At 44.7% G+C, this 13492-nt stretch overlaps 2 protein-coding genes across 8 annotated transcripts in view; one reads left to right on the top strand and one right to left on the bottom strand.

The window, feature by feature from the left end:
• Positions 1–5831, top strand: part of Dennd11 (DENN domain containing 11) — a 68764-nt gene extending 62933 nt beyond the window's left edge. For 2 of the 3 annotated variants that reach the window (XM_087657320.1, XM_087657319.1), the window contains exons 9-10: positions 456–651; positions 1024–5831. In XM_087657320.1, coding sequence (XP_087513446.1) covers positions 456–651 — 196 coding nt within the window. In that variant the 3' untranslated portion in view covers positions 1024–5831. 3 annotated transcript variants of the gene reach the window in all.
• Positions 5832–9057: 3226 nt separating this feature from the next.
• Agk (acylglycerol kinase) overlaps positions 9058–13492 on the bottom strand; it is a 79032-nt gene continuing 74597 nt past the window's right edge. For 4 of the 5 annotated variants that reach the window (XM_087659014.1, XM_087659015.1, XM_087659013.1 and 1 more), the window contains 3 exons: positions 13037–13107; positions 11129–11213; positions 9058–10109 (listed from right to left, as the gene is read on the bottom strand). In XM_087659014.1, coding sequence (XP_087515140.1) covers positions 9972–10109; positions 11129–11213; positions 13037–13107 — 294 coding nt within the window. In that variant the 3' untranslated portion in view covers positions 9058–9971. The remainder of the gene's footprint in view (positions 10110–11128; positions 11214–13036; positions 13108–13492) is intronic. The other variant, NM_001127497.1, reaches the window with a different exon arrangement.

The raw sequence follows: 13492 nt of genomic DNA, 5'->3' as shown, positions 1-13492 counted from the left end.
GCATCCGTGACATAGGGCTGTAAGGCCAGCGCAGAACTCTGTGCTGCTAGTGAGGCTTGTGGCTGTCAGCAGCCATGGTCCAGTCAGGGCTTTGCAAAATGTGTGTTTTAGTCTCTTACTTGAAGTCTCAGTCTCAGAATTACATAGCAGGTTGTGTCTTCACTCGATTTCCTGAAGGTTTCTCAGAGGGAGCGAAGCTATCTATGGAACCTCTCCAAGAGGCCATGTTTAAAATAGGAAAACAGTTAGCAGTCAGGCCCTCACCCATACAGAGACACTGCACTTCTTGCTGTGTTTTCCTTGCCGACCTTGTTCACATCAGTGACAGTTTTTACCCTTTTACAAGTTTGGAAGGCTTGTAAAAGAATTCTACCCAGCACAGATGGGGCTCTGCCTGTTTGGGTTATCAAGATGAGCTTCTTGTCTTCTCTTCCTTTCCTGTCTTGGAAATGCAGGTTTTTCCTAGAGCAAAACAACCGGATTTTTCAGACTCTGTTGGAGGTGTCAGCCAGCCAAGACAAAACTCTCACAGCGGAGCATGCCCGGGGCATGGGACTGGATCCCCAGGGAGACAGGAGCTTTCTCATGGACCTGCTGGAGGCCTATGGCATCGACGTGATGCTAGTCATTGACAACCCCTGTTGTCCATAGGTAGAGTAATAGGACTGGTATAAGAACTCGTGTGGGGTGACAGGAGCCTGGCGTGCACCCCAGGCCCTCAGCAGCTTCAGTTTTAATTAAGTTGACACAAAGGACTGTTTATACTTTACAACTCATGAAATTTTTTGCCATTTTCGTTCTGTTCTTCAGCTCTGGGGCTGGGGGTGAGGCTGCCTGGGCTTTTGTAGCCTTTGGTTGGACATGGGAATCTATGGTCTTCCACTGCTGCTTTTTTTGGGTTTAGTCTTAGGAGTTCTGTGTTTCAGAGTCAAACTCTAGGATGAACTGTTCAGAAAACCTGTATGTCTTTGTCCTTTGTTGCATACGAGAATAAGATAACCATGTGTCCTTGTGTGGCCTTAGATGTTCATCTGCCTAAAAACAGAAACTAATCAGATGACCTTTCAAGTTCACCAAGTTCAAGGAGTCAAGTTGGGATCACCTATTCATCAGAGGACAAGTCTGCACCTTCTTGGTTCGCTGGAGTAGAGGGACCACGAAGACGAAGAAAAAAAGTGTCTCTGATAGAATGGCAGGGAAAGAATCCTTGAAATGCTTCCTAAAATAAGGGAATGTGAGTTACAGCATACACCCCACCCCGCCTCCCCACCACCCCAGTCCTCTTGGTCAGTGCTGAGGGGTGGTGCTGGCCCTGAGCTTACGAGCAAATTCACTTGTCCTCCAGTCTCTCTTAAGCCTGGGAATCCTCTGGGACTAACAGGTCCAAATAGGTAAGGGAGGAAATCTCCAGTTTCTCTAAGAACTCTGTGGAGGGATGGTACACAGCAGACACTTCTGATGAATTCTGAAAAGTAGCCAGGGTCCAAGCTGCTTGATTCGGGTCTCTTCACCAATCTGAAACTCCCACAGCCATCTTGGAAGCAGAGACAGCATTCCTTAGGCTAAGCAGTTGGATCCACAGACCTAACAGATTTGACAGGGAAACCATAATGGTGCCTCCCATACAAGATAATCATTGAAATCCCAGACTAATTCCGTGCTTGGTCTGCAATGGGACCCACAGTCACTCTGTTCTTTGGGGCTGCGATTCTTTGGACTTATGGACTAGGCGGGAGGGCAGTTGTTAACCGTATTCAGAAAGCCATGTGAGTAGCTAGCTAACCAGCCATCAGACATCCAGGTCTGTAGCTAAAGAGCAGCCAGGCTGATGGCCACAGAGGAGGACTCCTATCTCACGTTTAGGTTCTTGAGGCTAGCCCAGGCATCTCCATTGTAGCTCCAGGAGTGAAGAGTTCGGTGTGTGTGAAAATGCACAGACACAGATGAGTCAGGGTAGCATCTTTTCTGTAAATATATCAGTAAGTCTAGGCATTGACATAAACTGTCAGCTAATTGATCTTTCTCCTCTGCAGTGGGGGTTAGCCATCATTCCAGCAACATGATGTTTACAAAAAACACAGCTGTGCTTAGTGGCTGACTTTGCACCTACTTTACCTTACAGCTGCCTTCTCCTCTTGCTGAGCGGGGTCACCTGATGCCGATGGAGCAACAGTTCCATTGGTCTCTGAAGCTCATAGTTGGGGGTGGACAGCCAGAGACGGGAGCAGGAGGAAAAGCAGGCTGCTGCTTCTGAGGGTCTAGAGGAGTCTCTAGAATTCAGTCTTGAAGAGCCTATTTCTGAGAAACTCCCTAGAGCCTTCTGGGTGCCAGCACTGCTTCCTGTGCTGTTGAGGCACGAGCGTGCTGATGTAAAGGTAGCAAGGGTGAGAGAGGCTGTCCTTTGTTAACCTCTCCTTCGGTCCTCCCCTACCTGGCCGGCTTCTCACAGAGCCAGACCAGAGCACAGGCATCTGTGTGGCCGACTGTGTGTACGTCAGCACCCCTTGCACCCTTTGCTCCATGTATCAGCTGTGGAGTACGCCTTGAAAAAGTGAGTCCAGTCCACATCACTATGAAGTCACACCAGGCTGCTCCCGCAGTGGCAGTGAGCAGATGCAAGCCTGCATAGTCTGCTGTGAGTCTTCTATAAAGGGAAGTAGTTTGTGCAGAACTATATAGGAACCGCCCCCTACAGTGATGGCTGAAGCTAGTAGTCAGAGGATACGCTTGCCCATCTCTCTTGAAATACTTTCTAAAAAGGCAGCTGGCTTTATTTGGAAGAAGACAGTTCATGTCCCTCATATCTTTCTGACTTTTAGCAGAAATAGGCTTTTCTTTCTTACCACTGGCCTCTAGGAAGAGGGCTAAAAACTCGGATGTGGGTCCTGCCATTCTGCTGGTGGCTCTCATCAGACCCCTGCCTGAGCTGGCAGAGCCCTTCTGGGGAGTATTAATCCCCATCTGTACCATGCTGGGAGCCATGTGCTAACCAAAAAGCACTTGCTGTTGTGCATTGCTGGCTACTCAGTCATTTTTAAGGTAGGAGAAATTTCCAATGACAATAATCCTCAGGGTCTTGGGGGTTTTGGGTTTGTGGACACCAATGTTAAGTATAACATACTGAGTATAACAAAAGCCTCTTAAAGTGGATGTTTTCAGTTTTGTCGGCAGATGGTAATACTCAGCTAGTTGCCATCTGGCTCAGGACTCTTTCCTCAGAAGCAGTAAAAATAGCAGAGCTTATCTCCTACCAATCTATAAAAGAAGGCCAAGTCATTGCCTCGTATTAGTGTTGACTTTAAACATTCAGCCTTCCCTGTGCCGGGCGTGCATCCAGGCCATTGCCGGCGTCCTACCTGGGGCCCATATGGTCCTATCAGTTAAGAGTACAATGTGACAGGAGGCATTTGCCTTGCACTCCTCCCACACCTCCCACACCTCCCACACACTCTGGCTTCCAAAGAGAAGCTGGTTTCATTGCTGGGATAGAAGTTAGGATAGGAACTTGAAACTGTAACTTACCTTGCTGGAACCCATGGAAAGGTGAGAGTGACACTCAGATACAATAGGGCCAGATGCTTCATGGGAAGGTTCATTTACACAATTACCTAATATATTTTAGCTAGATGACAAAGGTAAATTAGACAGTCGTTAACTGCTGTCTTCATTCTGGCGGCGAGGGGCGGAACCTCCTGATCTGAGGCACTGAAAACCTATCAATACAGGGGAAGGTGAGACGGACTTGTCCTTCCACTGAAGCTTCTGGGGAAACTTCTCTAAGAGTGGTTGTGGATCAGCTGGTGGCAAAAGCCAGCCTCCTAGAGATGCAGGGCCTTGGGAATGGTCTTTTTTTTTTTCTCCCTTAAACTGCACAGCCAGAGTGGGTTGAGATGCTTTCTCCAAGTTCAGAGTGGTAGATAGATGGATAGACAGACAGATAGATAGATAGGTAGGTAGGTAGGTAGGTAGGTAGTCCTTGCAGAGGTAGAGAAAGGGATACAGGCGTGGGTGAACAGAACATAATGCTGGATCTCACAGTGAACACTTTATTATGAGAAGTTTGGAAACTGGCAAGAGCATCTATAGGAAGACACAACAGGCCCTCCGGGGCTGCCGTCCTCCCCTTAGGCTTCCAGGCTAATAGGCTACGATTCTGAGAGCTGTCCAGCCCTCCCATCTCTCCCTCATACCCATGGTGAGGCTCCTGAAGGCTTACCTCAGCAGGCCCAGTTTCATCCCTTCCCATTTCATGAAAACCCTTTTCAGTCAGGTAGGGGAAGGGGAGAAGTTAAGGCCTAACCCAAGTCCTGGGCTTTGACTACTACTCCACTTTATTGCTAATATACCTCTGTTCCCAGGAGTACTGAAGTGCCCAGTGTTGTGAGGGAAAGACGGTGAGTTAAGGCAATGCTTTTCCTATGAGAAATGGAAGTTTATTTTTTATACCAGTGTTACTGAGTGGTGAATTACGTACTGACACATTGAAACAGAAAGGAATTGCAAAGTTCTAATCTAAAAAGCAATGGGCAGCTTTGTAGTTTAATAGCAGTGGAGACCCTTAGACATGTCATGTCTGTGACAGTGTTTTGGAGCATGAGCACATGCTCTCTGCTGTATTATTTCAACAGCATTACAGAAGATAGTCAACTGGCCCAGCAAGGGTGAGAGGGACAGTGGCCTTGGGGGAAGCTGCAGAACAGAAGAGCACGAATAGCCTTTCAGTGACCATTCCCCTCTTGATCAAGGGGGAGAGTAAGAGAGGGGAATGGCAGGCAGTCTGCTAACTAGCACTTTAATTCACTTTAGTCCTGGAAGTGGGGTGAAAAGTTTAAATGTAGTAAAGGAACGGGACTTTTCTGGTGCTATCTAGAGAAACGAAGATGGGATGAATAAAGCTCCTTTTAGAGCTTATTCTAGAATGTCAGCATGGCGCTGGCTCTCAACCATGCTGACTTAAACTCTGACAGGTTTACAGCAGAGGATTTGTTTGCATTTGCAGCAGGTGCCTGTTTTGTCTGCTGAGTTTACTTTCCTTCCTAATGATACTAGGACTCACTGGAGTGGGGTTTTATAAATTGTGAATAGATGGGACTGCAAAGTGAAAAGCCCATACAGAGCAAACATATGTAATTGACGTTGTATCTGGGTCAATTAAGCAAGGATATATAAAAGTTAGGCAAACCCAAAGTTTACTTTCCTTGCCCATCAGAAATGCCTTCAGCCATCAGAAATGGGGGATTCTGTCCTCCTGAACATGAACTAGCATGAGTGGCTACCAGGCTTCGGGATAGGTAAACAAAACCAACTAAACCAACTTCCTTTATTTGCCCAAAACTTGTTGGATAAATTTTTGTATAAGTCTGGAATATAATCCTTCCTGAAAAAAAAAATCATGGTAACCAAGGAAATATGCTTTCCTAGTTTTTTTTAAACATAGTGTCCCTGCTGCCTTAAATGTAAAAACCTATTTTGAGTAATAACCCCAGCCTAAGAGTTATAGCAATAAATGAACCCGAATCTATTTTTCTTTCAAGTCTTTACCTCATGTGACAAAGTCAGAAGGATAATTGGTAAGTTTTGCTCTGGGTACTACTGCAAACCGATGTATCCTTTCTCTGTGTCTTCAATGGAGTATTATTTACAGACCTGAAGGAAGCTGGGCTTAACCCCAAGGCTAAGTGTAAATGTTTCTTGAATTGATTCTTTCTGTGGTACAAGTTAACACCTGTGTATATCATATCTGTATATATCTGAACCAAGTTATGTGCAGAGGTTGATAATAACTATATTTACAAAAAATTTTTACAATTAAACTTCACATTTTAACATGAGTCTGTGTGCTATGATCCTTTACCATGTAGGTTTTGGTAGCAAGGAATGCTGATGGCCCAGCCCATGAGGAGAGCCCAAGGGATGAATGCTGCTTTTACTTACAGGGATGAGGACAGACACTGGGGAGCTGTAGCTAGTCCTCTGAGAGGCTGCGGTTGGATAAACACTCTCCACGTAATGGAAACTAAAGTCAGAGAACCAGGACCTTGTACCTTTGGTCTCTACAGGATACTTATAGACTCTAGAAAGAAGCTACTTTCTTTTATAAATCTCTTATCAGAGCCTTATATTAATATGCACATTGTATATGCATAGGGAGAGTTATTTTAAACCAGTATAGAGTGAATTGTTAACACTGGTTGCAAAGCTAGGCTTGCATTTTCTAAGTGGGGCAGTCATAACCAACAGTGCCTATGGCTTAGTGGCATTATAAGAACTGATATTCTTTTAATATCAGTTGTGTGTATAAAGGCCTGGAGGTGTGATCCCCACCATCTTGGCAGAGCTGAACATCTGTATACCTGCTATTAAATGTGGACATTTTAGGGATGGACCATCCTAAGAAAAGGCAGTAAGCAATGAAACTGACTAAAGAAAACAAAATTAGGAGGACATTTATAATGTGGGTCTACCATCCTTCCCTAAACATTATGGATAGAATCTCAGCTACACAGTGTCTTAAGAACTAACACTGGATTCTGTACTGGTCCTACATGCTGTTATAGAAGCACAGACTTTTATTTTCTTACACCATGGCAGCCCCTTTCCTTCCCCAGTTGGCACAGGGTAAAGTGATCTACGCTGACCTTCAGACTCCTCTGTTTGTTGTTAAAGCAGAACGTTTACCACCACCGTAAGCTTACAGAACTACATAGGCAAGCCTTGTTTTTCATGATCTTCAATTCTGGGCTTTCTGTAGGTACTGTCTACTCCATCCATACACTGGCTTTACTCCGGTGGGACACGTGGGCAAAGGTATATTACTGTCTATATCTAAATCTGATCTTTCTGAGTCCTGCTGCTAAGGGTGTCACTTTCACAGTGACAAAGGCTCCATCCAACCTACTACAGTGTGGCCTTCTAGAGTTCAAGGACTTTGGGCACAAGCAAAGGGAATGCCCACACTAATGTTAACAGTAAATTCCTAATGACTGGGCAGCAACTCCTCAGAAGGCAAGTGTTTCCAGCTCTCGGCTTACAGCAGACTAGAGGGAGATATTATCAAATCGTTAGCTGAGAGACCAGTATTAATTTTAATGCAAACTGTATGTTCTTCCCCTCTAATTTCAAAGCAATTATAAAAAAGTTGCTAGAATTCATACTCAATCTACATTCTGGGCTCATAAATAATAAAAAAATGAAAAAGGAATATAACTGACACTAGATATCCTTATCTTGCCAGAACTAATATTTATAAGGTAAATAAGTTAGGAACAAGAACATCCTAATAACATAATTGTAATTACCAAAAAATTATTACTCCTAATGTATACTAATAATTGTTAAAGCATTTGCTCTGTAATAAGTTAATACTTAAGTTATTTAGAGCTATGTATTTTACTGATGAAAAGCAAATGATAAAGAATGCCAAGCATGACAATAAACAGGTAAAAACCCCTTTGCTGGGGACGTGGAACCTGGAGAGGCCACTTCCTGTAGCCAGGCAAGAATTCCAGTGGAGCCATCAAGACACCCACAAAACTTTCAACCCAAAATTCATCCTGTCTACAAGAAATGCAGGCACAGGGATGGAGCAGAGAGTGAGGGAATGGCCAACCAATGACCAGCCCAACGTGAGACCCATCCATGGGCAAACACCAATCGCTAACAGTATTAATGACACAGTTATGCTTGCAGACAGTAGCATGTTATCTGAGCTGACTCAGACAGACGCAGACACCTACGGTCAAATAGCGGATGGAGCTTGGGGACTCTTATGGAAGAACAGGAGGAAGGATTGTGGCCCAGAAGGGGTAGGAACCCCACAGGAAGACCAACAGAGAGAACTAACCTGGACCCTTGCGGCTCTCAGGGACTGAACCACCAAACAAAGAACATACATGGGCTGAACCTAGGTCTCCCCACACATATTAGCACATGTGCAGTTTGTCTTCATGTGGGTCCCAAACAACTAGAATGGGGCTATGCCAAATGTGGCATGGCCCTGGTGGGGACAGTGACATGATTCCTGCCCCTCCACAAGTGTCGATGGCTGCCCCAAAAGCTGTTGTCTGTATGTGGGAAATGTTCTTTCAGCTGGGCTAAGTGGTCTGGCATCAGTGGGAAAGGAAGTGCCCAGCCTCTGATGTGCCAGAGTGGGGGGATACCCACAGGGGGCCCCTACCTGGTCAGAGGAGAAGGGGAGGGGTGGAGGAAGGGTTGTTGGGAGGAGGACAGTGAGCAGATTGTAAAGTTCATAAGTAAAACAATAAAATTAAAAACAAATGAACAAACCAGCTAGGTGTCTGCAGATCTCACACCTCATCAGAAGCTTCACTGTGCAGTGGAAGGCAATTAATATCGAATGCTACAACTGGCCAAATACAGAGAATAAGTAAGTGTCTGTGAACTGCTGGTCATGAGTGGGACATCCACATCACATTTATCACACTCTCTCCATGCTGAGACTCCAGTGCCATGATGGAAGAAGGGCAGGAAAGACTAAGAACCAGAGGCTGGAGAGGACAGGACAGGACAGGACTGCTCCATGCACATGCTGGCAGCAGCTGTGGCTGCCTGCACAAACTCAAGAGTCAACAGTGCTGCTTGGAGGAGGGAGGGGCTCACAGCTCCTCCCCTAACTGAGGAACTACAGACTGTAGATGGCTTCTGGAAGGATAGTAGTATTTCCTTAAGGGTGTGTCCCTTGGTAGGTTGAACAACCTCTACTGGATGGTCTGACATGCTCAAACATATAGACAGCAAGCACCAGATGCACACTTTGGGTCATAAAGAGAAGACAACATAATGTTAGGAGGGGTGAGGTGGATATGAGAGGAGTTGGGGAGGAATGGAGGGGTGAATATGATCAAAGTATGTATAAAATATAAAATTGTCAAAGAATCAATAAAAATGTTATATTAAAAAAGAAAAACAATTCCTTTGCTCACCTTAGTACAAAAGTATACCCAAGGGAGAAAAAAATAATTTAAAAATTTCAAATAGTAAAATGCTGGTTTACTATTTAATTTTTATAAATAAGGGATGCATTTAAATTACATTGGATCTGTTTAAAAGAATGATGAAAGTCTTTTATTCTTAAACAATATTTACACAACACTAGTAAGCACACTGATAAGTGTTTAACCTCTCATGGAAACAACAGACGTCAACACAAACGTGATTTTTAAAAATATATATATAATACATATAAGTTTATGAAGTAGATTTAAAACACTTTCTCCCGGTATGGTTGATTCACCTGGGAAGCAGTCTTTTAAAATGAGCAACGCTGGCCTCCTGCCAGGTTGAGGTACAAAGTTTGGGGGGTGGGCCCCAGGTCAGTTAGTTTTCAACATGAGCCTCAGTTGTACACATGCACACAAACAATGAGGAAGCACTAGTTTGTTTTTAAATGGCGTTTTACAATACGTTTGCCAAGGCTGAAGAGGGAACAACCTCACATTTGCTTTCCAGATGAGACCAACCAACCAAGGCAGAGAGCTCACAAAAGAGCAGCACCCATGAGAGAGCCCAGAAAGAGGGAGAGACACCCAGAGACAGCAGCTGCTTCCCCGGAGGCCCCAGGACGGTCTGAGAACTGAAACAGGAGCTTAGTCTACAGATTCTACTCTCCACTGTGGGGCAATCACAAAACTCCAGCCCTTTCCAACTCAGTGAGGGCAAGAATGTCCTTGAAGCAGCCTGAGACAACCACTGTGTAGGAGGGGTCAACTGCCTCAACGTAAGGAAAGCAGGGGTTAACAGAGTACTGACCACAGGTTGGGTGACAGGGTATGTGCTCTAGGAAGCAAACGGGTTGGGGGTACTTGCCATGAAAATTCCTTTGGGATCCTGTGACACTGGGCCAGAAGCACACACATTCCCTTATGGTCCCACTGGTGGCTTGAAGAGCAGCCTGGGAACGCCCCGCAGTGCTGCCGCAGGGCAGCCTAGGAACGCCCCCGCAAGGCTGAGGCTCACTGGGATGTGCTCTGCAGCATTTGCTCTCTCTTCCTTGGATCACAGAAGAACTGAAGTTTTCTGGGCAGGAGTTTGACCTCCACAGGCATGGCTTCATACTCCTCGCTGTCGATGCTGAAGGAGCCCTCAGTTCCCTAGAGAGAGGAGAGTTCTGAGCACAACTGTGACCTCACTGGATAAGGAGACCTCTCTGCAGAGGGCTCAGCCTAACAAAAATCTCCTAGTGCTGACTGGCCCTGGAAATATCGCCACTCTAGTCCACGGAAAGGGAGTCTTTCTTTTTAAAACCTCTATCTCAAGAAACACGTTGGAGCTGAATGAGATTGAAATTTTAAAGCAATTATCAAAAGGCAAGAGCCCTTCCATATTATAGTCGTATGAAATTGTCAAAGAACGTAATAAGGATATCCACTATGGAAGAAATAAATTGATTATAGAGCCAGAGACTATAATTCTACTTAGCAAAACCAGCTAATACTCCTGAGAGGCACATCGTGTCCATTGATTCATTTTCATTATTCCCCAAGCCTTGATGGTCTTCAGCCTTGGATGTGTTGATACTTGTATCATCAGACCCTATGGAGCCCTGCCGTAACTTACTTAATTCAGCATTTGCTCCAGGAAATTATGGTGACCACACGTGCTGACACCTTCCATTTGCCTACAGTTAAAATGCAGTACAGAACAGCAGCAGCATGGCCTGGATAAACCTGTCTGGGGGCAGCAGCAATCAAATAACCTTCAATTCATGTATCTCCACTTTTTATTCCTATTTACAAAAGCTGTTATTCTAAGTATGGTACTCTATAGCATACTTTACAGGAAAAATAAAACCTGCTACTCAACAGATACAAAATTCTCCAGAGAATACTATTATAAACACCTATTGCATTATTGCGTGAAGAAGCAAAGGTTAGCAGACCTAAGGATCACTTTGAGGGAGAACCTTGGCCTAGAGATGCAACAGCCTCAGAGGCCTGCTCCAAATCAGTAATGTACAAACTTTTGCCTTTGTTTTCCGGTCTCCTTTAATTCAGACCTGATAATGAGTCCGTCAAACAGAAGGTACCTAAATGGCAGTCAGTTAATATGGAAGGAGGAAGAAAATGGAGGAACAGACAAATCAATCCAAAGCAGCTGTGGCCCGCCTTACCTCAGGAAGAGACAGAGTGCAGCGGCTGGCGTGGAGACACTCGGTGCCGGCTGCTCGCAGACCAGGGTCTCTCACCTTCTTACTGCTATTGGTGTAAGAAAAGGCAAGGTTGGAATCTTTGATGGCAACTGCAATAGACCTCAGAAAGGCAAGAAAGGGAGAGCACGGAGGCCAGGGCTCAGTGAATAGTTCTCCTGGGATTCTTACGGAGAGAACCGCATAAAGCTGACTCTCAATTTTCTTTATTTTTAAATGGTTCTATATCTATCTAGCTGTTAAGCTGTTCATCTCAAATGTAAAAATTAGGATGTAATTCAGTCCTTTGAGAAAAGCATTGAATTTCTGTTCCTTGGTCCTTGTGATCCCTTATTAAGGACAAGGTAGATAAATTCTTTTATTCTTCTAGTCTTGGCTATTTTCTGATGAGTCTCATAGGTAACAGCCTACTTAGCACAATTACCTTTGCTAAAAAGCCTTGAAGTAAAGCAATCAGACACAGACACACAAGACCTCAGCACGCATGAACCCCATTTAGCTACTTATGGTAAATATACAAAAAGAGGGGAAAGGATAGCGGGAGGAGTTTCAAACCAGCCTGAGCCTGAGCTACTTGGGGAGTTAGAGGTAAACTTGGGCTATAAGAAACCCTGTCTCAAAAAAAGTTATCTTTTGTTACTTGGAAATAGCAATTTTTCATGTTTGAATTTGTCATCAGAGTTTCAAAAGCAGTTTCATCATCTTTCTTTGAGATATTTAGTGGACACATGCATTACACAAATTTACTTCTCTTAAGGACCAAAAGGAAACTTGCTTAAAGGATGCTGAACATATCGCCATTTCACTTAATTGGTACAATGGGGTCTTTTGTTTGGGTGCGCATTTCATAAAGGAGATTTGAATATGGCTGCTCCCACTAGCTAGATTCACTTACGATACTGGGTGATTTATGCACACCGTAGAAGGGACAGGCTTCTTCCTTCTCCCTTTTACTGTACAGCGAGAGTAATCAAAGGCTGCAGAAGGGGCCATTCAGTATTTGCAGAATTGGTATGAAAGGCGAGAACAACACAGACTAATGAAAAGCATGCGGCTGCCTACGCTGGAATAGATAATGATGCAGCCATGGAGACACAGCTGTTGCAGCAGCAATGTCTAATCCCTAAATGGGCACGAGAGGGAGCACCAGGACAAAGCAAAGACGGCTGAGCAGATTACTGGTTGGCATGGGAACACACAGCTCCTCAGCTACTTTGAGGATGTCTGGAGAGTTTACAGAATCCTCAGCCAATGAAATTCCAGCCTAGGCAGGAGTTAGCAAATCAGGCAGGACTTGGAAGAGTCTACTGCATTAGGAAAGGGGAAGCCTGGGAAACATTCAGGTAGATTCTCAGTGTCCTTTCAGGTTTGTCCTTTACGTTCTGGGAATGGGAAGACAAGGTGAACGGAATGCACAGTAAAAGTCGCTGGGAAGTGCTGCTCAATGTCAAAGGCCTTGAGACTGGCAAGTAGTCCTGAAGTAGTAGACATAGTAGACATGATAATATCCTTTCATTTTATAGATGGGAAAGGACTCAGACAAGTCAATGACCTTAGAGTCCCAGGGCCAGTGAGGAGGCAATCAAGCTCCCTGACTGAAACTACAGTCCTACGCATTGCCTGAAACACTGAATTCTTTAATTTCAATAGAAAGGCAGACTGTTACATTCTGTTCTTCCCAAAATAAGCAGAGAGGGCGAAAGTACACAGGCACCGGACATGCTACCTTCATTATAAAAAAAGGCCAGAATTCCCAGACAGATGAGGCCTTTGGCAGGTCTCCATCTTAAGCAGACAGCCCATTCTGAACAGAAAGGTTTGAGGACACCAGTTATGTGGTGAGGTCCCACTTTCTACAGAACAGGCACTTACCCTATGATTATGAAATCTCCTTTGCTGACAGTGTCAGGCTCAATGCAAATGTTCATAAAGTCCTCTTTGCTCTAGAAAGATTAAGAATGTGAATGTTAAGACTTGGAAATTGGGCTAATGAAGCTGTCACCCACAGGTGTCTGCATTCTCTACAATGTTCTAAATGCAACCAGAGCAGAAAACAGTGACCTATTTATTCCCCAATAATGGTTGCAAAACATAATGGTTCTATCCACAAAGCTCTGAAAGACTGATATATAAGGACGTGCTGTGAAAAGAGTCACGATTCCTGTGCCCCTCCTCAGTTTCCTACTAGTCATTGGTGAGCAACACAAGCCCAGCCTTTGTGACACAATCCAACACTTCCGTATGGCCTTCTTGGGGAAGTTTAAAACTTGTGAGCCGCTGCCTGAGTTTCAAAAGGACCAAGGCACAGCTGTACCTCTCAACTAGGAA

Source organism: Rattus norvegicus, chromosome 4, assembly GCF_021556685.1.
Source record: "Rattus norvegicus strain SHRSP/BbbUtx chromosome 4, alternate assembly SHRSP_T2T, whole genome shotgun sequence".
Taxonomy (NCBI): Eukaryota; Metazoa; Chordata; class Mammalia; order Rodentia; family Muridae; genus Rattus; species Rattus norvegicus.
Note: the sequence above shows the minus strand (reverse complement) of the source record. Positions and strands in the feature narration are given on the sequence as shown.